Source organism: Schistocerca americana, chromosome 6 (genome assembly GCF_021461395.2).
Source record: "Schistocerca americana isolate TAMUIC-IGC-003095 chromosome 6, iqSchAmer2.1, whole genome shotgun sequence".
NCBI classification, from domain to species: Eukaryota; Metazoa; Arthropoda; class Insecta; order Orthoptera; family Acrididae; genus Schistocerca; species Schistocerca americana.
The window spans coordinates 56,922,964-56,947,845 of NC_060124.1; the positions used below are offsets into that span (position 1 = coordinate 56,922,964).

Below are 24,882 nucleotides of genomic sequence, written 5' to 3' on the forward strand. Positions count from 1 at the left end.
GCCACCATGGAAAATCTCCGACAACTCTAGTTGTCACGAGGTACTCGTGTAGCACAAGACTGTTACAACCCTCTTCCACCGAGAGAAGTAGCGCAGAGGTTATGACACTGGTTTCGCATTTTGTAAAACACGCAAGTCCCCGGCTTGCAATCAAGATTTAGGTTTCTCGTGGTTTCCATAGAATGTTTAAGACAAATGCCAATCTTGTGCTCCATCACTAATTACCCTGTCTGACGAGACGTTACCACATCTTCCTTCCTTTCTTACCACTCGTAATTCTCCTCCACCAGAGCCTGTCATGAGCAATGACCATCATTCGTGACTCTTACTTACTTTGTCCATTGTTGTTGTTGTGGTCTTCAGTCCTGAGACTGGTTTGATGCAGCTCTCCATGCTACTCTATCCAGTGCAAGCTTCTTCATCTCCCAGTACCTACTGCAACCTACATCCTTCTGAATCTGCTTAGTGTATTGATCTCTTGGTCTCCCTCTACGATTTTTACCCTCCACGCTGCCCTCCAATGCTAAATTTGTGATCCCTTGATGCCTCAAAACATGTCCTACCAACCGATCCCTTCTTCTAGTCAAGTTGTGCCACAAACTTCTCTTCTCCCCAATCCTATTCAATACCTCCTCATTAGTTACGTGATCTACCCACCTTATCTTCAGCATTCTTCTGTAGCACCACATTTCGAAAGCTTCTATTCTCTTCTTGTCCAAACTATTTATCGTCCACGTTTCACTACCATACATGGCTACACTCCATACAAATACTTTCAGAAACGACTTCCTGACATTTAAATCTATACTCGATGTTAACAAATTTCTCTTCTTCAGAAACGATTTCCTTGCCATTGCCAGTCTACATTTTGTATCCTCTCTACTTCGACCATCATCAGTTATTTTACTCCCTAAATAGCAAAACTCCTTTACTACTTTAAGTGTCTCATTTCCTAATCTAATCCCCTCAGCATCACCCGATTTAATTTGACTACATTCCATTATCCTCGTTTTGCATTTGTTGATGTTCATCTTATATCCTCCTTTCAAGACACTGTCCATTCCGTTCAACTGCTCTTCCAAGTCCTTTGCTGTCTCTGACAGAATTACAATGTCATCGGCGAACCTCAAAGTTTTTATTTCTTCTCCATGGATTTTAATACCTACTCCGAATTTTTCTTTTTTTTCCTTTACTGCTTGCTCAATATACAGATTGAATAACATCGGGGAGAGGGTACAACCCTGTCTCAGTCCTTTCCCAACCACTGCTTCCCTTTCATGCCCCTCGACTCTTATAAATGCCATCTAGTTTCTGTACAAATTGTAAATAGCCTTTCGCTCCCTGTATTTTACCCCTGCCACCTTCAGAATTTGAAAGAGAGTATTCCAGTTAACGTTGTCAAAAGCTTTCTCTAAGTCTACAAATGCTAGAAACGTAGGTTTGCCTTTTCTTAACCTTTCTTCTAAGATAAGTCGTAAGGTTAGTATTACCTCACGTGTTCCAACATTTCTACGGAATCCAAACTGATCTTCCCCGAGGTCCGCTTCTACCAGTTTTTCCATTCGTCTGTAAAGAATTCGCGGGAGACCATACTGTCGTCGAAATTATCCAGGAATATTGGTCTTGTGTTTTCCTTTCTTCTAACGTTAAATCCTAGTCTTACTTCCTTTCTTTTCCTCTTTTCTAGTTGCATCAGGTGTCATGGAAAGTGATACCAGTTGTAGTCTGATCTGTTCTACATTATTTTGGCATATCCTCAACCCAACGAAGCATTTTTCACTCCGCAGTTCCTATTTTTCTCCTATCCTCCCTGTCTGGGAACGCTCGTCGACAATGGGTTCAAACACAGTTCTAGGCAGTTTATCGTCGGGCTAGGGTGGCTCTCGTATAGTAATATTGGACCAAGGAGTGATTGGTAGGAGCAATTTCTTTAAGTAATCTTTTTCCTGAATGTCGGAGAAGCTAAAGGCTTTGCCGTGATCGGAACGATGATACGTAAATAGTTTTGTTGTAAATTCGGTTGTTGCAGTCTTCTGTCATAAGACTTGTTTGATGCAGCTCTCCACACGAGTCCATCCCCTGCGAGCCGCTTCGTCTCCTAATAACCAGTGCAACCAACGACCACCTGACCCTGCCTATTTGCAGTAGTCCATTGGTCTCCCTCTTAAATTCCTCCCTCCCCCTCCCACCCAATACTCACCTCCAATACCAAATTGATAATTCCTTGATGCGTCAGAATGTGTCCCGTCAACTATTTCCTTCTTTTACGAGTTGTCAAGTCGTACGATAATTTTTTTTTCTCTTCACTTCCATTCACTACCACCTCGTTTGCTATTCAGTCTCTCCATCTAATCGTCAGCGTTCTACTGTAGCACCACATTTCAGAAGCTTCTATTGTCTTACTGTCACTGTCTGAGCTCCTTATCGCCCACATCTCACTTTATCACTTTCGTACAAGGCTACACTCCATACAAATAACTTCAGAAAAGACTTCCTAACACTTAAATTGATATTACAGACGTTAGCTAACATATTCCTCTTTTTCAGAAATTATTTTCTTGCTATTGCTATTCTGCATTCTATATCCTCTCTAGCTCAGCCACCCAATACCAAAACTAATCCACTATTTTAAATGCCTTATTTCCTAACGTAATTCCCTCCGCAGTACCTGATTTACCTCGACTACATTTCATTATCTTTGTTTTATTTTCGTTGATGCTCATTTTATATCTTCTTTTGAATACATTATCTACTCCGTTCAACTGTTCTTTCAAGGATTTAGCCGTCTCTGATAGAATTACAATGTCATCATCAAACCTCAGAGTCTTCATTTGTTTTTCTTGAACTTCAGTACCCGGCAACAGGCTACAAACTTGTCTCACTCCCTGCACAACTACTGCTTCTCTTTTATGTCTTTTCACTCTTATAACTGCAATCTTGTTTATGTACGAATTGTGTATAATCTTTCGCTCTTTGTATTTTATAGCTGCTACCTTCAAAATTTCAGAGTGTAGTCCAGTTAAAATTGGCAAAATCTTCCTCTACATTTACAAGTGCCATAAACGCAGGTTTGCTTTTCTTCAACCTACCTTCTAGATAACATAGCCTATATGAACATTTCCCGAGGGCATGCAGCTTTACTGTATGATTATATGATGATGGCGTCCTCTTGGGTAAAATATTCCGGAGGTAAAATAGTCCCCCATTCGGATCTCCGGGCGGGGACTACTCAAGAGGATGTCGTTATCAGGAGAAAGAAAACTGGCGTTCTACGGATCGGAGCGTGGAATGTCAGATCCCTTAATCGGGCAGGTAGGTTAGAAAATTTAAAAAGGGAAATGGATAGGTTGAAGTTAGATATAGTGGGAATTAGTGAAGTTCGGTGGCAGGAGGAACAAGACTTCTGGTCAGGTGACTACAGGGTTATAAACACAAAATCAAATAGGGGTAATGCAGGAGTAGGTTTAATAATGAATAGGAAAATAGGAATGCGGGTAAGCTACTACAAACAGCATAGTGAACGCATTATTGTGGCCAAGATAGATACGAAGCCCACGCCTACTACAGTAGTACAAGTTTATATGCCAACTAGCTCTGCAGATGACGAAGAAATTGAAGAAATGTATGATGAAATAAAAGAAATTATTCAGATTGTGAAGGGAGACGAAAATTTAATAGTCATGGGTGACTGGAATTCGAGTGTAGGAAAAGGGAGAGAAGGAAACATAGTAGGTGAATATGGATTGGGGGACAGAAATGAAAGAGGAAGCCGCCTGGTCGAATTTTGCACAGAGCACAACATAATCATAACTAACACTTGGTTTAAGAATCATGAAAGAAGGTTGTATACATGGAAGAACCCTGGAGATACTAAAAGGTTTCAGATAGATTATATAATGGTAAGACAGAGATTTAGGAACCAGGTTTTAAATTGTAAGACATTTCCAGGGGCAGATGTGGACTCTGACCACAATCTATTGGTTATGACCTGTAGATTAAAACTGAAGAAACTGCAAAAAGGTGGGAATTTAAGGAGATGGGACCTGGATAAACTAAAAGAACCAGAGGTTGTACAGAGATTCAGGGAGAGCATAAGGGAACAATTGACAGGAATGGGGGAAATAAATACAGTAGAAGAAGAATGGGTAGCTTTGAGGGATGAAGTAGTGAAGGCAGCAGAGGATCAAGTAGGTAAAAAGACGAGGGCTAGTAGAAATCCTTGGGTAACAGAAGAAATATTGAATTTATTTGATGAAAGGAGAAAATATAAAAATGCAGTAAGTGAAACAGGCAAAAAGGAATACAAACGTCTCAAAAATGAGATCGACAGGAAGTGCAAAATGGCTAAGCAGGGATGGTTAGAGGACAAATGTAAGGATGTAGAGGCCTATCTCACTAGGGGTAAGATAGATACCGCCTACAGGAAAATTAAAGAGACCTTTGGAGATAAGAGAACCACTTGCATGAATATCAAGAGCTCAGATGGAAACCCAGTTCTAAGCAAAGAAGGGAAAGCAGAAAGGTGGAAGGAGTATATAGAGGGTCTATACAAGGGCGATGTACTTGAGGACAATATTATGGAAATGGAAGAGGATGTAGATGAAGATGAAATGGGAGACATGATACTGCGTGAAGAGTTTGACAGAGCACTGAAAGACCTGAGTCGAAACAAGGCCCCCGGAGTAGACAATATTCCATTGGAACTACTGACGGCCGTGGGAGAGCCAGTCCTGACAAGACTCTACCATCTGGTGAGCAAGATGTATGAAACAGGCGAAATACCCTCAGACTTCAAGAAGAATATAATAATTCCAATCCCAAAGAAAGCAGGTGTTGACAGATGTGAAAATTACCGAACTATCAGCTTAATAAGTCACAGCTGCAAAATACTAACACGAATTCTTTACAGACGAATGAAAAAACTAGTAGAAGCCAACCTCGGGGAAGATCAGTTTGGATTCCGTAGAAACACTGGAACACGTGAGGCAATACTGACCTTACGACTTATCTTAGAAGAAAGATTAAGGAAAGGCAAACCTACGTTTCTAGCATTTGTAGACTTAGAGAAAGCTTTTGACAATGTTGACTGGAATACTCTCTTTCAAATTCTAAAGGTGGCAGGGGTAAAATACAGGGAGCGAAAGGCTATTTACAATTTGTACAGAAACCAGATGGCAGTTATAAGAGTCGAGGGACATGAAAGGGAAGCAGTGGTTGGGAAGGGAGTAAGACAGGGTTGTAGCCTCTCCCCGATGTTGTTCAATCTGTATATTGAGCAAGCAGTAAAGGAAACAAAAGAAAAATTCGGAGTAGGTATTAAAATTCATGGAGAAGAAATAAAAACTTTGAGATTCGCTGATGACATTGTAATTCTGTCAGAGACAGCAAAGGACTTGGAAGAGCAGTTGAATGGAATGGACAGTGTCTTGAAAGGAGGATATAAGATGAACATCAACAAAAGCAAAACAAGGATAATGGAATGTAGTCTAATTAAGTCGGGTGATGCTGAAGGAATTAGATTAGGAAATGAGGCACTTAAAGTAGTAAAGGAGTTTTGCTATTTGGGGAGCAAAATAACTGATGATGGTCGAAGTAGAGAGGATATGAAATGTAGGCTGGCAATGGCAAGGAAAGCGTTTCTGAAGAAGAGAGATTTGTTAACATCCAGTATTGATTTAAGCGTCAGGAAGTCATTTCTGAAAGTATTCGTATGGAGTGTAGCCATGTATGGAAGTGAAACATGGACGATAAATAGTTTGGACAAGAGGAGAGTAGAAGCTTTCGAAATGTGGTGCTACAGAAGAATGCTGAAGATTAGATGGGTAGATCACATAACTAATGAGGAAGTATTGAATAGGATTGGGGAGAAGAGAAGTTTGTGGCACAACTTGACCAGAAGAAGGGATCGGTTGGTAGGACATGTTCTGAGGCATCAAGGGATCACCAATTTAGTATTGGAGGGCAGCGTGGAGGGTAAAAATCGTAGAGGGAGACCAAGAGATGAATACACTAAGCAGATTCAGAAGGATGTAGGTTGCAGTAGGTACTGGGAGATGAAGAAGCTTGCACAGGATAGAGTAGCATGGAGAGCTGCGTCAAACCAGTCTCAGGACTGAAGACCACAACAACAACAACAATATGAACATTACTGCCGTGAGTGTTCCTACATTTCCCCGACAGCCAAACTGATCTCTGCAGTCGGCTTCTATCAGTTCTTCCATTCTTCTGTAAATAATTCGTGTCAGTATTTTGCGTCCAGAACATATTTAACTGATAGTTCGGCATATTCACATCTGTCAGCACCTACTCTCTTTGGAACTGGAATGATTACATTCTTCTTGACGTCTGACGGTATTCTGCCTGTCTCCTGTATGACGTACTTTCATTCATGATGGCAAAAAAAGGAGCTTCCATATTTAAAATACATGATCATTTTGAAAGCGACGTTGTATGTACAGGGAAGTAGTCATATGGAACGGATCCACACCCGGCATGTAATTGTTAAATATAAAAGTTATAAAATACAGCTGTTTCTCTTTATTATTTAAATTTTTTTGACAGGTGTAAGGTCCAACTACCATGTTTAATATCAGGGAGTGTCTGGCCCGTTTTATTATGAGGATTGTAATCTAGTGTGTCTTCGCTCAATTGTGCACAAGTAAGGTTGCAAGTAAGCAATACATCAAGGGAGGAAGTTCATAAAATTGATCGAGAGTGTCAACTTTCAATTTATTTTTTATTTATTAGTAGAATTGGTGGACAATAAGTTCCCAGAGTTTCAACGATGAAATCGAATCCGAAGTGCATTAAAAATAATTAAATGTGTGACTTTCCAGCAAGCTTTTAGTTAAAAAACTTTAATGTTTCGGACACATCCAGAAGAGAACGAGGTCTAGATTGAGGAAGCTTGTCACTGATGTGAACGGCAAAAATTCGGAGGATGAAAGGGCACTGGTGGACACAACAGACTCAAAAAGAAGATGACCCACAACTTCAAGAGTGTCATGGCAAGGCTGTCAGATAGAACCTACCCAGTGTTAAGTGACATGAAAAGTGCAGTATGGCCCACTTATTTCCACGTGGTGTCAACAGATGAACATCCCATTCATCATCTGTGGCATACTAGATGGTGTAAATATATGCAGGCTCAGAGGGATAACAACCCGTACATTCACATGGAGATGCTTCCCAATTGTATCCTGGATGCCGTCCAGCCCACTTAAAGGTTTCTGAACGATCTTGAACTTCTCAAAAATGTGTTCATGGCAAACAAACAATCCAAATGAGTCTCTAAATTCACTTTCATGCAAAAGATGTCCCAAAATCACATGTTCTTCAGCTACAGTTGTCAGAATTTCAGCTCATTTATTGATGGGAACGTAGGGAGGATGAAGATGTTAGAGATTGGACTTTACGATGGGAAATTTCACTCAAGACATCTTGAGAGAAATAGATTTACAGTGCCTCTCTGCACTTTAAAAGTCAGTCGAAGACCTGGTAACGGAAAGAAGGAAGAAAACAAGAAACCAGAAGGGAACGCTTGAAGGGTAAGGGGCACCTGATTATAAATATTGAACCTTCTGAAGAGGTGACACAAGTGAAATCGTTAAGTTGGACTTCAAATTGCATTTCCTGAAAATTAAGTTTTTTAAAACTTTGTGCACCTTTTTCTCGGAATCTATGAACGCTAGAATTGTGAAAGTTTGTGTACTTATTTCTGTTTATTTCTGTAAACACGATAAATGGTTTCTCAAGAGAAAATTTTGAAACGCCGAGTGCAAGCTGAGATATAGGGCAATTGCTTGGAATATTGCATAAATTTTATATTATGCTCACAGAATTAAAAATTATAAAAAATTCTCCTATTCGATGTATTCAAAAAAGCCTCCATGAGAAATCTTACTATATGCAAAAAAATTAAACAAAGAAAATTCTGTAGGTATCTCTTCAAAACTTTCTGAGAAAAAAGGAAATTAAGAGTAATGTGTTAATTTCATCTAAAGCATGGTACAAAATTTCATTGCCGTATCTTTAAAATTGTGGATTTGATGCATCTTTTAAATAGTGTGTGTTTTTCATGAACGTCCCTACTTAAACCTCATAAAATAATGCGAAATTTCTGTTGCTCTATAATAGAAGCGTGGATCTGCAAGCGTTGATGTAGGGTATCTACGAATGTCAGTAAAGGCAATGAAGACAGTGTCGCAGAATGTAATGAATAACTCTCTACGACCGACGATAGCGAGATTTTTTCTGGTATCACTCCTGGAGTTCCCTCTTCGCCAAGTATTTCCGTACATGGAGTCACATCGTTGCACGTTTCAGACCATCGTGGTCGGTGGCAAGCACAGGCCGTTAGAGGCCAACGAGATCGCTGGTACCTTATTAGAGGTGCAAACAAATTTTGTTATTATTCACTCTCCTTCTCCTCATCATTTCCGTATGCGCCTACTGACTCATTTGGAATTCACAAATCTGACTTTTAAATTCTCTCATATTCCGGCCGGGACATTTTTTTGTCGTCCCCTTCTCGTCTTCGCCCAGCGAAGAAAAGGATATGGAAACGAAATGCCGGATCCGACTTCGAGGTATCTTTCCGTCTTTGCCCCAACAGCGATTATGAGCTCTGGTGTATTTGTTTAAGAGCAAGTAAAAGGAGAAGAACACAGTTTATAACATTTGGAAGCATGCCAAGGATAGCCTGTTCTCTGTAAATAAGGAGCTACGGGCTCGGGGAATATACGGATTCCATAGCTACAAATGTGAAAGAGCTACTCCAGGGTAGAAAAAAGTATGCGAATGATTCGACAAAACACGTCGTATTGATTCTTCCGTAGGTCTTCTCCACTGACACCTCCGCATGCAGCATACAAAGCTTTTACAAAAAGTAAATTTCACTACAGACATACTGTAAAAGAAAACATTTCTTGCATAATACAGAAATAATTGAACTCCACTTCAACATAAGCGCCAACAAATTGTGACGCTCGTTGCGCCATACCATCAACTTCCACGTTCTTGTGTCTAAGAATTTCAAGGCACGGAGTTGCAACCCTTTTTGTGATAACAGTTTGCATATCTTCGTCACTGTGGAAACGGTTATTGGATATGGTTTTCTTCCAGTGACATAAAAAGATCCAAATTTTTGGGAGCAAGATCAGGACTACCGGATCTAGGATAAAATACACCCAGCCCCATTTCAGCAGAAAAATCTGGTGCAGTTAGCTTTTCTAACGGATCGTTGCAATTTTTGCAGCGTTCCAACAGTAACGGTCAGCGTCCATGGCGACAACTCTGGGCGTGAAGTAAATAAGAACGGTGTCATTTCCACATGAAATTTGGCACCTTGAAGATCCACGAGAGTGTTCGCATTCATTCACACGTACTTGCTGATAACTGGGATGGATGAAAAGTAACCTCATGTTCAGATGAGGTATGTTGCGGATGTTCGTCGATTTCCGATCCATACAGATCAAGGCTCCAAATAGGGCGGTATTTAAACTCGTAAAGAAGAAATACAGCTGTTCGCTACCGATTTTGATCAACGATCAACATCAGGTAACAGAATTATTTACATCAGTGTAGGTGTTTTCGCATCAATAAAAATATTATTGTAACAGAATAAACCATCCTGTGCAAATGAATGCATTGAACTGTATTACCCTTAGCAATAGGCGTCGAAGACAGTTTCCACAACACGCATTACCGAGGGAGGGGGTACTTTATGCCCACTATAAAGAAGAACAAAATTCGTTGATTATTGTTGTTGACTTACATTGAAAACATAATTTTTTAAAGACAAAGTGATGTGTAAGTAGAGCCAAGAACCTGAAAATGTCTTTCAGCACACTTTTAGCAGTACCAATGCATTTTCAGTAATGTGTGCTACGAATATGGCGGTGCGCTATGACAACCACAAAGAAATTACAAAATGTGAAGTTCTTTAACTGCTATTGACTTTTCCTCACAACGTGTTATTTAGAGATATTGTTGTGTAAGTAAGGTCCGGAACCTGAAAATACTGAATGTGACATTCACTGTAGAAATTGTCATCTACTACTAAACTTAAATTTTTGGGTTAAGTTTAACTGAAAAATTTAAAAGATTTATATAAACTGGTACAAGAGTTCATTAAAAATACAGATTTTTTCAAACTTTTACAATATAGTGAATGGATTACAATATTTTCAGAAAGTGGGCACAAAGTAACCCCCACTCCCCAACTGGTATTGCGGGGGGTTAATATGTTTCACTGGTTTTTCCTGCACGTGTTAAAGTGCCGCTTTCGGGATGGGGAGGTTCGCCGATCTCAGATATCCACTCGACGGACTAACGAGGAGGGTCGCTGTGCCGGCCTAACTGGATGTGGTTTTTAGGCATTTTCTCACGTCAGACTAGGTGAATACCGGGTTGGTACCCACGTCCCGCCTCAATTACACGATTCACAAACATTTCGAAAACGTTCTCATGCATGGGGTAACTTTACACGTAGACAGATGAGGGGCAGAAATTCCGCCCCTTTCAGAATACTATACAGTGCTGTGATCCAACGTACATTCTCAGAAATTTATCCTCAAATTAAGGCCTGTGTTTGATACTAGTAGACTTCTCTTTTCCAAGAATGCCATTTTTGTACGTACTAGTCTACTTTTGATATCCTCGTTGCTACGTCCGTCATGCGTTATCTTGCTGCCTAGATCGCATATTTTTTTGACTTCGTCTAGTTCGTTATCACCAATCTTGATTTTAAGTTTCTTGCCGTGCTCATTTCTGCTACTTCTCATTTCTTTCGTCTTTCTTCGATTTAATCCCGGTCCATATGCTGTGCTCTTTAGACTGTGCATTACATTCAACACGCCCAGCAATTCTTCTTCAGTTTCACTGCTAACACTGACGAACTGAGATTTAACATGCCAACTCCGTGAACATACGCGTTGACGCAAGGAAAAAGAAAAAGATATGTGTAAAAACGTAAGAGTGAAATGTTCTTTTCGGATCCGCATGAGCAAGGATGGGCTAATATTCCGTTCGCTGTTCTTATAGCCCTTCGTGTAACTAAATTCCAGGTTAACCTCCGTATATCGGCCGACGATTGGCAGATTGATTTGACTGACTTTGATTTATTGTTTATTTAGAGACCTGTTGCTTTACATTTTATAACAGGGCGTTCATTTCACAGATTTTCATGTAGATTACAAAACATACTGGTATTACAAACAGCAATTATTGTTTTCGGCAATTATGATGGAAGTTATAGCTAATTAAAATACATTAGAAATTGAAAAAAAACAAAAATATTCAAATTTTAAGAAGATATGATAGTAGATGATAGGAAACACTAGGAGAGTAAGAGAGAAAGAGATAGAGAGAAATTTGTGGTAAGTTCTTATGGGACCAAACTGCAGAGGTCATCGGTCCCTAAGCCTACACACTACTTAATCTAACTTATACTAACTTACACTATGGACAACACACACACCATGCCCGAGGGAGGACTCGAACCTCCGAGGGGGTGGGGAGGGGTGGGGGGGGGGGGGCGCACGGACCTTGACAAGGCGCCTAGACCGCGCGGCGCTACAGAGAGAGAGAGAGAGAAATGTATCTCTGTCTGAGACAACCTGGTCTGAAAGCCTCGGATCTACTTCGAGCCTTGCGGTCCCGGTTCGCTACAGTTTAATTTACGAATTAATATTTCTAATGACTATTTAAAAAACCACTATACTACTATGTACAATGTGGAAAGCGCAGTGATGTATGAGTGTAAAGTACGTTATTTCTTGCGGTTATTGATTAACCTTGGCCGTGCGGGGTAGCCGCGCGGTCTGGGGCATCTTGCCACGGTTCGAGCGGCTCCCCCCGTCGGAGGTTCGAGTCCTCCCTCCGGCATGGGAGTGTGTGTTGTCCTTAGCGTAAGTTAGTTTAAGTTAGATTAAGTAGCGTGTACGACTAGGGGCCCATGGCCTCAGCAATTTGGTCCCACAGGAACTTACCACAGATTAATTAATTAACCTCCAGTTCTTATATTATGTACCTTGTGTATTTTGTACTTTACCTGTTAATGTGCTTATATACTAAGTGTTTAGTTACGAATGTTGCATCGCAACAGCGGTATAATGCCCGCGGGATGGAAATGCCTGCTGTTTCTACTTAAGCTAGAACAGGTTTATAGGGTTGATTGCAATAACACTGTTTATTCTGATACAATTTAATTATTTTATATGTTATGTAAGGCTGCCTGTGGTAAATGTTGGTGACAGTGTTCTCTGTTAGAGTAAGTGTGCGTTTCGGTGCTGCTGTCTGTCTTGGTGCACGAATTGGAACAGCTTTCTCATGTGCTTCGTGTGTGTTGCAGTGTTCTGTTATTCGGCCGTGTCTGTCTTAATCGTCACGTAATGTCCTTAAGACATCATCGGCGATTTTATTTACTATTTCCTAAAAAAAAGTTCAGATGTGTGTGAAATCTTATGGGACTTAACTACTAAAGTCATCAGTCCCTAATCTTACACAGTACTTAACCTAAATCATCCGAAGGACAAACACACACAACCATGCCCGTGGGAGGACTCGAACCTCCGCCGGGAACAGCCGCACAATCCATGACTGCAGCGCCTTAGACCGCTTTTTTTTTTTTTTTTTTTTTTTTTTTTTTTTTTTTTTTTTTGTGTTGATCGTTGAGTTTGGTCATTGCAGACGTCACATGACATCCGTTAAAGTTCGTGATTGTTGATCCTTTCACTCAGCTGTTTTATTACAGAGGGACCGCTCCGCTAATCCCGTGCGGCTTTACTATTTACTACTGGTCGTTGTCTCTTACTGTCCGTATCATGTCATTGTTGTACTGCGTTGGTGTCTAATGTGCTGCTGTGTATCGGTGACAGTGAAACAGTATGTATTCTGGGGATCCGTGTTCCTCACATGTACGAGTAACACTCTGGCTGCGGCCAACGCGGTGTAAGTGCGCAGGGTAAGTGCCGTGATCTGTCAGAAAGTGAACCATAGCCCGGCTGGGATTGAAATGGCACAGTCTCAGACTTTCCTTACTGTCCGGGAAGAACTGATATACTCTACGGTCTTTATCGCTGAACTCCCATCCCCTTTGTCCTCGATGGTGAGTGTTCATCAGAAGTGAGGGTACCATCTGGAGTGCCCCAGGGAAGTATGGTAGGTCCGCTGCTGTTTTCTATCTACATAAATGATCTTTTGGATAGGGTGGATAGGAATGTGCGGCTGTTTGCTGATGATGCTGTGGTGTACGGGAAGGTGTCGTTGTTGAGTGACTGTAGGAGGATACAAGATAAATTGGACAGGATTTGTGATTGGTGTAAAGAATGGCAGCTAGCTCTAAATATAGATAAATGTAAATTAATGCAGATGAATAGGAAAAATAATACTGTAATGTTTGAATACTCCATTAGTAGTGCAGCGCTTGACAGAGTCACGTCGGTTAAATATCTTGGCGTAACATTGCAGAGCGATATGAAGTAGGACAAGCATGTAATGGCAGTTGTGGGGAAGGCGGATAGTCGTCTTTGGTTCAATGGTAGAATTTTGGGAAGATGTAGTTCATCTGTAAAGGAGACCGCTTATAAAACACTAATACGATCTATTCTTGAGTACTGCTCGAGCGTTTGGGATCCCTACCAGGTCGGATTGAGGGAGGACATAGAAGCAATTCAGAGGCGGGCTGCTAGATTTGTTACTGGTAGGTTTGATCATCACACGAGTGATGGGAGCCTCTAGAGGAAAGGAGGCGTGCGTTCTTTTCGGGAATCGCTACTGAGAAAATTTCGAGAACCAGCATTTGAGGCTGACTGCAGTACAATTTTACTGCCGTCAACTTACATTTCGCGGAAAGACCACAAATATAAGAGAGATTAGGGCTCGTACAGAGGCATATAGGCAGTCATTTTTCCCTCGTTCTGTTCGGGAGTGGAACAGGGAGAGAAGATGCTAGTTGTGGTACGAGGTACCCTCCGCCACGCACCGTATTGTGGATTGCGGAGTATGTATGTAGATGTAGATGTATCCACCCGCCATTAAACAAGTTGGCACTTCTTGGAAATGTCCTGTTCGGCAATCTCGATTACCTTCTGCTGTTTCCCCCTCCTCAACAGTACAGAAACCGAATGGTCGGGAGAAGTCGCTTCACGGAAGCGGCGGTGGGATCTTTATTTTGTTCGCTGGAGCCTAGCTACTCGTGCACCCCTGTGCATCCCTTCCATTTAGCAGCGCAGTGTTGACACAGGCGCTGGAGGGCCGACGGCCGGACAGTTTTAAAGGCCCGCCCCGGCACGCAGGTAGGCGTAGCCTCAGCCAGCGGCTCCCCCCCCCCCCTCCCCCGCCCCCAACAAGTCCAGCGGCGGGCCCGGCCGCCAGACGGGGACACGGCGGCCTTGACTTTCAGCTAGGCGACACGTGCCGCGATTATCTCGCCGCGGCCTAGCCACCGGCTGCACCACGGCCGCTACGTGCATTTCTCTACCAACTGCGGGTCCGCTCCTACCACACAAGCACTTCGTTTACGCCCGTTTTTCGCGAACAACTTTCCAGTCAAAATCAGTGGAGGCGGGTGCGCGACACACGCCAGACCTGTAATAAGCCGCCAACCACGGTCCAAGTGGGTCAGTTCGTCAACCATCACCTGATTGTACCGAGTGTAGAGACGTAAACCCTTATGTATGGCCGGCCGAAGTGGCCGTGCGGTTAAAGGCGCTGCAGTCTGGAACCGCAAGACCGCTCCGGTCGCAGGTTCGAATCCTGCCTCGGGCATGGATGTTTGTGATGTCCTTAGGTTACTTAGGTTTAACTAGTTCTAAGTTCTAGGGGACTAATGACCTCAGCAGTTGAGTCCCATAGTGCTCAGAGCCATTTGAACCACCTTATGTATGCTGAAGATTGCGGGAGAGTGAACACTGGCGTCGTCTCCTAACGTAGGAAGACACAAACAATATTACGAAAAGGATGGATTGCTGCTCACCGTCGAGATGAGCTGCTGAGTCGCAGACAGGTGCAACGAACCGACCGACCGCAGCTCCCGGTGATAGCGGCGATCATGCATTCATAAGATGTGCTTACTTGTGTGAATGTGTGTGTGTGTGAATCTTTTTTTGTTTGTTGAAGAAGACTTTAACCGAAAGCTATAACGTATAAGAGTCTTTTCGTTGCACCAGTCAACGTGTCATCCTTACGGTGAGTAGCAATCTACCCTTTTCCTTATACTATTGCCGGCCGGGGTGGCCGAGCGGTTCTAGGCGCTACAGTCTGGAACCGCGCGACCGCTACGGTCGCAGGTCCGAATCCTGCCTCGGGCATGGGAGTGTGTGATGTCCTTAGGTCAGCTAGGTTTAAGTAGTTCTAAGTTCTAGGGGACTGATGACCTCAGAAGTGAAGTTCCATAATGCTCAGAGCCATTTCAACCGTATACTATTGATATTCCAACTTGGACTTTCCATTGTTTAATAGGACTCTCGCCGCGCTTTCATCTGTTACGTAATAGGTTTGTTGTTATTATGTCAACCTTTATCTTATTGTCTGCTTCGTTTTGTGTCTCGCTGAAAAGTTGCATACGGACATGTTTTTCCTACGAGTGTTCTCCCACAAGACAGATCAACCATCTGAAAGCAGTTTCTTGGGTTTTCAGTTTCTGGAAAAAGGGAAGGCAAGCACTGCGCACGAGTAATAACGTAAATAAAATGTTCAAATGTGTGTGAAATCTTATGGGACTTAACTGCCAAGGTGATTAGTCCCTCAGCTTACACAATACGTAACCTAAATTATCCTTAGGACAAACACACACCCACGCCCGAGGGTAGACTCGAACCTCCGCCGGGACCAGCCGTAACGTAAATAGCTCAAAATGTTGTTTAATAATAATTGTATGAACAGTGAGAAAGGGAGCTCTACGTAAGTAGAAAAACAGTTTTGGATATTAATTTCATACACCAAAGGAAACCAGATACAAAAGATGAAATACAATGGCGCCATAAACTGCCTTCTAAATATGGTTTCATGTTGTAGTCTACAAAAAATTAGTCAAGCCTAGTATTGGAGGGCAGCGTGGAGGGTAAAAATCGTAGAGGGAGACCAAGAGATGAATACACTAAGCAGATTCAGAAGTATGTAGGTTGCGGTAGGTACTGGGAGATGAAGAAGCTTGCACAGGATAGAGTAGCATGGAGAGCTGCATCAAACCAGTCTCAGGACTGAAGACCACAACAACAACAACAGTGAAAGCATCACGGGCATCATTTAATACCGTGTAATTCCCCTCTTGGACTTTATAACCGCCTGGGTTCAGAGAAGAAGAGAGTGTACAAAGCTTCGCTGCTACCTCGCATTCACGATAAGCCACTACCTGGGAACTGCGGGGATGCTCTTGTCCGCCTCTCACCCCCTGGTTCGACATGTCCCCCAGAATTTCTACGGGTTTAAGTCAGGTTATCTTGCAGGCTAGTCCAGTTGTAACGGTAAGGTGGAGTGTTCAGAAAACAAGTCGCATATTCAACCAGTCCGCTGAACTTTGCTGTTGTGAGTTGACGTCTTTACGTAACTGAGTGAGCAGTGATCTCTTGCGAGGTTACCGACTCCAGATGTTCACTGCCTGCAGTTCCCGTCGCAATCATCTCACACTAATAGGTTAATATAGGCATTCATTCACTGCCTGCAATTCTTGTCGGATTTGGAAGCGATTTTGATTCACAAGCCGTAAGACGCCCCTCCGGAGACAAAATTGTTATCGGACCACAATTCTGACGTCGTGTTTCGCGGTCACGTCTGTTACACCACTGTTTGTACACCCGTTGAACAGGCCACCGCGAACACCAAGAAATCCAGGAACTACACTCACCGTATGGCCATGGGCCGGCTACACACGATTGTCCCGTTTCGCCAGTCTGTCACGTCCTCCGATTTACACATGTTTCCGTACATTGCCCGCTTGAAACATAAATGTCCCACTGATCGCTAGTTCCTTATGCTCACGTAGAGGCAGTGCGCGAGCGGTTGAACACGTGGCTCCATCGATGCGCCATCTCTAAAGGCTTAACAATTCATCAGTGCGTGTGCACTGGAGTGATTAATATTTTGTCCGGTAAGCTTATGAATATAGTAATCGGGCAAATATGTGTTAATTTTTTGAAATGTTTGAAGGGCACTTTTCTGTTCTTTTAGTTACCAGGTAAAACTAACTTAAATCGGTCCGGAAAAGCCTCGGAAGACCCAACGTTACCGACCGATCTCCGTGTCATTCTCAATGGATGCGGATATGGAGGGCATGTGGTCAGCACACCGCTCTCCCGTCTTTGTCAGTTTTCGTTACCGGAGCCGCTACTTCTCAATCAAGTAGCTCCACAATTTGCCTCACAAGCGCTGAGTGCACCCCGCTTGTCCACAGCGCTCGGCAGACCGGACGGTCACCCATCCTCGTTCTAACCAAGCCCAACATGGCTTAACTTCGGTGATCTGACGGGAACTAGTGTTAACATTGCGACGAGGCCTTTGGCTTCAGTTGCCAGCATTGTGGAGAATTTTTTATACTGCCTTTTTCAAGAACAGCCGCCATGAATATTCGCTTCGGTAATTAATGAACTCTACTACCATGGCTAGTTACGGCCTTCAAAACGTCCGCTCCATCATTCAGGCGCCAAACTGCAAAGCAGAAAACTCTCAGAACAGAACAGGAACACTCACTCGTGACAACCGTGTCTCGGTACAGAAACGAATAGTCGATTACAAGTACCGTAACTCGCTCGTATAAAAGGGGCTTTCCTAACATAGCTGACTGAAAAAAAAAAAAAAAAAACCAATGCGTCTAGGCCGTATTTGCGTAGCGTACATGACCTGTAAACTTTGCTAATAGCTGCACGGTTTTAGAGAGGTCCAGGTGCATATAGTGTCCAGCTTTTTCACCTCGAACAACTTGCGACATCTTACACATATTTGCACTCTATCAAAATCCTGACCAATACGTCCAAGAAACCACGAAACTAAGAGCAATACGTTTTCGGAACTTCACTTACAATCACCAAACTGGGCTATATGAATCAACTTTGTAACATTATTGCGGTCCGCGTGGAAATTTTTACCCCTCTCCCCGGAAACTACGCGCGAATGAATGAATGAATGAACGAATGAACGAACGAATGAATGAGGGAAGCGATATGTGTTTACTTCGCTATCGACAGACGGTCGTCATTCAAACATTTGCAACAACTGCATATGTAACTGCAATTTTTACTCTGTTATTTCTTGCGCACCTATAAAAGTGCTATATCGCTGAATTTGTTTCATACAGACGTGCTACTCTAGCGCAAATTTTTTTCCCATTTTAAAAAACAATTCCTATATTTCGTTGAATAATCAACCTGCGGGAATACGTTGGTCTTCGTCTACATGGAAAGACAGAACAAGCTAAAATTATTTGAGGTGAAAAAAGTTGAGCGTCTCAGACACAACCGATGCATCTGTGCTTACATCTCACTATATACGATACCCATCCGAATTTCTCAGTATAACCATCACCGCCACTATCTCACAGATTAGATCCCGCAACTTATCTCGGTCCAGTATCGGAATTTCCTTCGTTTCAGATAGATTTTTAGATGTTATTTGAAAATTATTTTGCAAGGGATATGTTGTAAACGTCAAAGAGGATCTCCATTTCATGTGGTACCACTTCGTAGCGTGTAGAGTGAATGCGTCGGAGACGCTAAACGCATAGCCGTCCCTTAATAAGCTATTCTGATGTTTCTTACGAAATGACAGAATAAAGATCCATTTTCCATTGTCGTATCATACCTATGTGCCAAAAGTAACAACAAAAAATCTTCGATACTAACGAATGTGATAGATTTCATCGTTACCAGATTAGCCTTAAACTTCCAAAAAGAAAATTCCCAGGTACTGATAGAATCACTGCTAAAGCCAAATACAGCTGTGTGCTGCGACGGAACTTGATCAATGAATGCCTCAGACTAGCATTAATTCTGAGAAGGCTGGAATGATTTGTTGGATCTAAAGGAAAAACAGTGCAGAAACGCTTCTTTGATAAAATCATACCGTCTGGCGTGTCTGCTAAAAATTCCCGGTAAAATCTTTCATACGCTGCTTTAATAAACTGCATAGCCACGAAGTCTGATGCCGTATGGACGAATCGCAATATCGATGCAAAAAAAGGGAAAGAGTAAAGGACTTAGTTCAAGTAATATCTTTGCGGTATCTTCGGCAGCCAATGATGGACTAGACTAAGCTGAAAGAGTACTCGCACTGACAGCTGGGGAGAATTGTGAAGAGTATCAACAAGGATAGCAGAGCAGAATAAATTTCGTGTTTCTTCACGCCGATCCTGCTAACTCTATCAACTCGTTCGCAGTTGATTCGTGTAAAAAGAAGTCCACAGCCCGTTACCACCCGCCGGAGGGCAGAGGTCATCCAGCGTACGCACAACACGGCGGCCCGGACGGGCGTTAAGTTAATTTGACGAGAGATGCCGGCGGCAAATTTGTACGAATGGCGAAATGCGGGCGCGGCGGCGACCACGCCCCCTCGGTGCGCAGCTGCGGCGCACGGCAGAGTGGAAAAAGGATAAAAAAGGCGCACGTGGCTCTCCAAACACGCCGCGCACAATGCGCGTCAGTCACGCGACAATGGCGGACGCGCGCCCGCAACAATGATACGCTTCTCGCGCCAGCGCCCCGGGCAAAATTATTACCTGATGCGCGCTTCGGCAACCGGCTCTGAATATAACCAAACGCGGCGATCCTGCGCGAATGTAGGCGACACAATGGGGATGCAATGGTTGCAGATTCATTGAAAGGGTGTTAAAGTCAGAAAAGCCCTTCAGGGACTGGCACAACAAGGATGATTACGTGAAGAGAATGATCGCGTTGAGAAGTGCTACACTCGCGTCGCGTACAAAAGCCACGTTTAGCAGTAACCGTCACACTGCTTCGCGAGGTACCTCGAAAAATGATCCGAGGCAGATGGTACAGCGGTGAAGAGACTGGACTCGTCTTATGAAGGAGCAGGATTCAAATCCCGCCTCGTCATAATTTCCCAGGTAGCTTTAGCCGAATGACGGCATGATTTCCAAAACGGTCAATTCCTTCACGTGTTTTACACGAGACACTATTGGTTCAAATGGCTCTGAGCACTATGGGACTTAACATCTCAGGTCATCAGTCCCCTAGAACTTAGAACTACTTAAACCTAACTAACCTAAGGACATCACACACATCCATGCCCGAGGCAGGATTCGAACCTGCGACCGCAGCGGTCGCGCGGTTCCAGACTGAAGCGCCTAGAACCGCTCGGCCACCATCGGCCGGCCGAAACACTATTCCTCCTCCAATGACTTGGTTAAAAAGGAGACGTAAAGATCTGAATTTCTTGTTTTCCATGAACTGAGAACTGACAGCTCAGTCTCAGACGTAACGACCATTCCACGAAATCGGCCTGTATGATGAAGGTTCTTCTACCACTACTGTTTCTCTATGTTCTTGTTACAGTTTTAGAAGTTTATTTTCCAGTTTTTCGTTTTATTCGCAATAGCATATCAACAGTTTGGCTGAAGATAAACGAATGGCAAAACTTTGTTGTTCGGTTGGTTGATTTGGGGGAGGGGACCAAACTGCGAGGTCATCGGTCCCATCAATTAGGGAAGGAAGGGAATGAAGGAAGCATCCTGGCATTTGCCGTCAGCGGTTTAGGGAAATGGTCGGACGCGTCAGAATCGTCGTCCACCCGAACACAACTTTGTAATGTGGATTATACCGAGTCGAATCGCACATAGGGAAGGCTCGCAGAAGAGGATATTAAGAAACAGTATCCTTTGCAGAAAGATTTTCAGCGATCGCAGTTACACCTCGTGATATATATTCAACATTGTTGTTCACAAACGATATTTAGCTTTATGGTTGATTTCGATTTTTATCATTTACAACCCTCGTTATTGTTACAGTTGCATATGGAACAGGTGTTTTAGACAAGGTTACAAGTTTCTTGAGTAACAATATCAACAATGAGATTTTATGAGCCCTTAAAGAAGTCGAAATGGTTATAAAGCAAATGTTTAGCGTCAGGACTATTAGATAAATTATTAAAAAAAATTGATGGCAGCGTTGGCTCGTTTGAGAATATTCTTTACGTGATCTTGTACAACCCTCCGGTGGAATGAAGAATTGATCCTTAACAACTGCTCCTTTTAATCCATAATGTAGCTAAGGTAATTTTCGCCGGATTACGAGTTCGAAACCACTCTTATGTTAGTGTTCTCTTCTTTCGGGAAGAATAATTAGACAGAAGAAAAAGCTTGCAATGTAATTACACGAACCATAGGTGCAGGTTATTGAATCGTCCCTTGCTGGTACGTGATATATCACCAAAATTCCAGACCACTTGTGAATTATGTTAAAATACTTTCCCCATGGGAGGAAACCAGGATGAAACATTAATTTACGGCAGCTGTGTGCTTGTAGATTCCCGCTAATCGCAAACCAAGCTCAACAATACTTTCTTGCGGATCTGGCAGAAACTGGTTGACAGGAAGAGACAAGCATCATTAACACCAACACCGCATACGAGATGTAAAACCCAACTTATTGTCGGTATTTGATTTCAAAGGGCATTTTCAACCGCGGTGCCAATGTGGATTAGTTCCAATGAATCTCCAAAGATAGGATTGTATTGCGAAGGTACGCTTTGTATCTATATCCATTGAAACTAAGAATGCGCCAAATAATAATGGTACGAATCTACTTGTAAGTAACGTTTGTTGAAAGATATTCTGCTGACTAATAATGGTTACATTCTAACAATTAGACTATTAAGGCGGCTGTAGCGATGCGACAGCTCAATAATGATGCCGATTCCGTGCATTGTAGAGGAAACTGAGGAGAGATACATGTTTGCATTTTGAAACATTCGTTACTCCGAAGAATACTTGGCAGTTTCTGCGTGTACCTGCCATCTGCTTATATGATCTTATGAATGTTTACAAGCAGTTGTTTTGGAACATGCCAAACGGTATGAGCACTCGGTATGGTGATAATGAGCATTCTGTTACGTCTGAAGATTACACGGTGATGATGTTTACTGTCATTAGGTTGTGTGAGGATTACTCTGAGGGGTCTCGAAATTGAGTATGCTATAACGACTGAAGATCAGTGGGACCTTGTACTGATGCATTAATGCATTTTCCGCGCAAACGCACACGCTGTAAAACTGCTTCCGAATCCAGGCATATTTCTCAACGCTGCCAACACAACTGCAAGCATCACAGATCGGTTTACCTTCGAACGCCACTTGTAGAAGGTTTTAGTTTGGGCTCCCCGGTTAAAAAGTGACCTTTTCCACACTACCACAGAACCGTCCTTGAACACTTTGTTGTTATTAGGGTTATCCCAGATCCTTATCACTTTGATTTAATTTTTTTCCCACTGTTCACATAGATGTCCTATTATCATTATTATTACCTCGATTTAAATATGTGTTCACGGGGCGCCTAACTATTCCGGAAATTCATATTTATGGGACAAAACTGTGCTGTTCAGTTTCACTGTTGCGATCAACTGTCACAAAAATGTGTATAAAGTACTTCACTCCCTATCTGTCATCCGTGAACTTTGTGTAATGCATCCCACTAGATATTTCTTTCTAAACCTGATACATCTCTTTCGGAGAAACGAATTTAACTAACATCACCTCAACACAATTTCGACATATGTAGGTTTTACCTGTATTTGATTTGTAAACAGCTGTAAATATGACGATTGCATATTGTGAATATTCGGTTAACATTGGCGCTACCAAAATCAAATGTTCTTTATGAAGTGTTTTTCGCAGGCTGAAAATTACTTTAGAAACCGTATAAGTTCGTTGTGCTACACGATATGTAACGGTTATGGTTAATCAGCTAGCAGAATTCCTTTGGAACTTTGAACCTTCACTCGAAAAAGTAAGTCCAAAAGACAATACACCGTTCGATAGTCGAAACTCACGGATACTTCCAACGTAAAATACGCAATACTTTCGTAAAATAAAAGTAATGCTAAAATCGACCGAAGAAATAACACTCATCTACAGAATCAATAATTAAGACTCTGAAACAGACAAAAAGTACTTGAAAATCATTTAGTACGTACTTGCACCTTATCTGTTGAGACGTAAACCGCCACAGCGTCGGAAATTCATCCGTAATATTTTGTATCTATTGAATACAGATGTAACACTGGTAGAAATACGCAACGAGAGGTTACAAACAAAGATGTTACTGGCACTTCCTTTGTTTTGTGTAGCACGTAACAACCGTGTATACTTCTTTCATTATTATATACCATAGAACTTATAATTTACCAGTAAGATGCTGTTGCCTGGATTATTGACGGATATAAACGCCGATGCGCAATATCTATGTCTCGCAGCGCATTCCAAAGCTTACGTTAATGAAGTTGAATCTGTGAGTACATCGTCCAAGACGAAGACAAAAGAAAAGCGACGGCTGTGTTTTGTTCGCAAAAAAATATCGCTCTACTGAAACACGGGAGCGTGTCCGCTATCAGCGAGCGCAGAGCCGCATAGGGACGCCCTAGGCAGCCGACGCCCACGCAACGACGCCGCGCCCCTGACACGCCCACCACAGCCGACGCGGCCGCCGTCCGCGACTTTAAAATTCACCTGTTGACTCGTAAGCCGCACGTCTCCCGATGCCGCATGCGTTGTTGGTGGGGAGAATGGGGGGGGGGGGAGAGGAGAAGACAGTGGTTGTGAGCGCTGGGGGAGGTGGGGGGGAGTCGGAGGGAAAACACATCAAAACAATTCCCCACCCCCGCCGTCGTTCTCCTCGTTCCGTCTCAAGAGGCACACTCGTCAATGAAGGCATCGAGCAAGAAAAGGGACACAGTCGGCGGTAAGGGATCACACAGCGCAGCGACTTACCTTGTGAACGCTGCTCGGCTTCCTTTTATGCGACATCTTCATCGGTGGTGACAGTTGGTCGACTCGCTCTCTCCGATTACTCGGCAGTGCGGGCGCAGTCTTCAGTCAGCGGGCCGGGTCGCATCTAGCACACTTCTCTTGTGACACGAGGAAAAATGACGACCAAGTTTCTTTTGATTTCTAACGCGTAAGTCTGAGGGTACGCTGGTTGTTCCGAAGAGGTAGAGAATGTGGTTCTGTATGCGGATTCGAAACTGTCAAAGGTGGTACACAAAGAGGCTACGGTGTGCCATCGTCGGTAACAGTAGGTTAGGGCAGAGTACTGTTTGTCGAGAACTTAAACGCTATCACTGTCGGAGGCGGCGCGAGGTGCCGAACGAGATAGTGCAGCATCCGGCGTCATGGTGTCGTGAGGTACACACGCGAATCACACTGGCGACGAGTGACGACGTGTTATCCGCACAGCGACGCCGGCGAGTAGCGAGGTGGTACGGGTGTAGCGCCGGCAGAGGTGGAGGAGGAGGGGGGAGGAGCACACGTGCGGCGGTCAGCTGAGAGCGTGGCCGGCGCCGGCGCGTGTCGCTGCTCGCTGCGGAGGTTGGTCGCGCACTGAGGCGGCGCTCGGCGTGCCGTGCTGCGCCCGGCCGTGCGGCCCCGCTCGCCGGCGTACGGCCCCCCGTCGGGCTGGCCCCCCTACCCGCCCCCGCCGCGCCCCCGCCACCGCCCGCGCGCGCGCTCACCCCTCCGGCGCGCTCGCAGCCAAGGTTTTCTTCCCTTCTCTCCCAGGCCCCCCCTCGCTGCCGCTGCCGGCGTTGCGGTGCGGTGGCCCGGCTCGTAGCGAGCGGGCGCTGAAATTCGGAGCGGCCGTCGGGGGCCGGGCGCGCCGCCCATCCCACGCGCACTCACACAGACGCCGCCGCCCACACCCCTCCCGCCCCCCGCCCCACCCCA

At 43.7% G+C, this 24,882-nt stretch overlaps 1 protein-coding gene across 3 annotated transcripts in view; it reads right to left on the reverse strand.

The window, feature by feature from the left end:
• The window catches only part of LOC124619638 (nucleolar protein 4-like), a 436,612-nt gene extending 412,090 nt beyond the window's left edge, over window positions 1–24,522 (reverse strand). For all 3 annotated transcript variants that reach the window (XM_047146155.1, XM_047146156.1, XM_047146154.1), the window contains exon 1: window positions 23,932–24,522. In XM_047146155.1, coding sequence (XP_047002111.1) covers window positions 23,932–23,973 — 42 coding nt within the window. In that variant the 5' untranslated portion in view covers window positions 23,974–24,522. The remainder of the gene's footprint in view (window positions 1–23,931) is intronic.
• Between the last annotated feature and the right edge of the window lie 360 nt (window positions 24,523–24,882).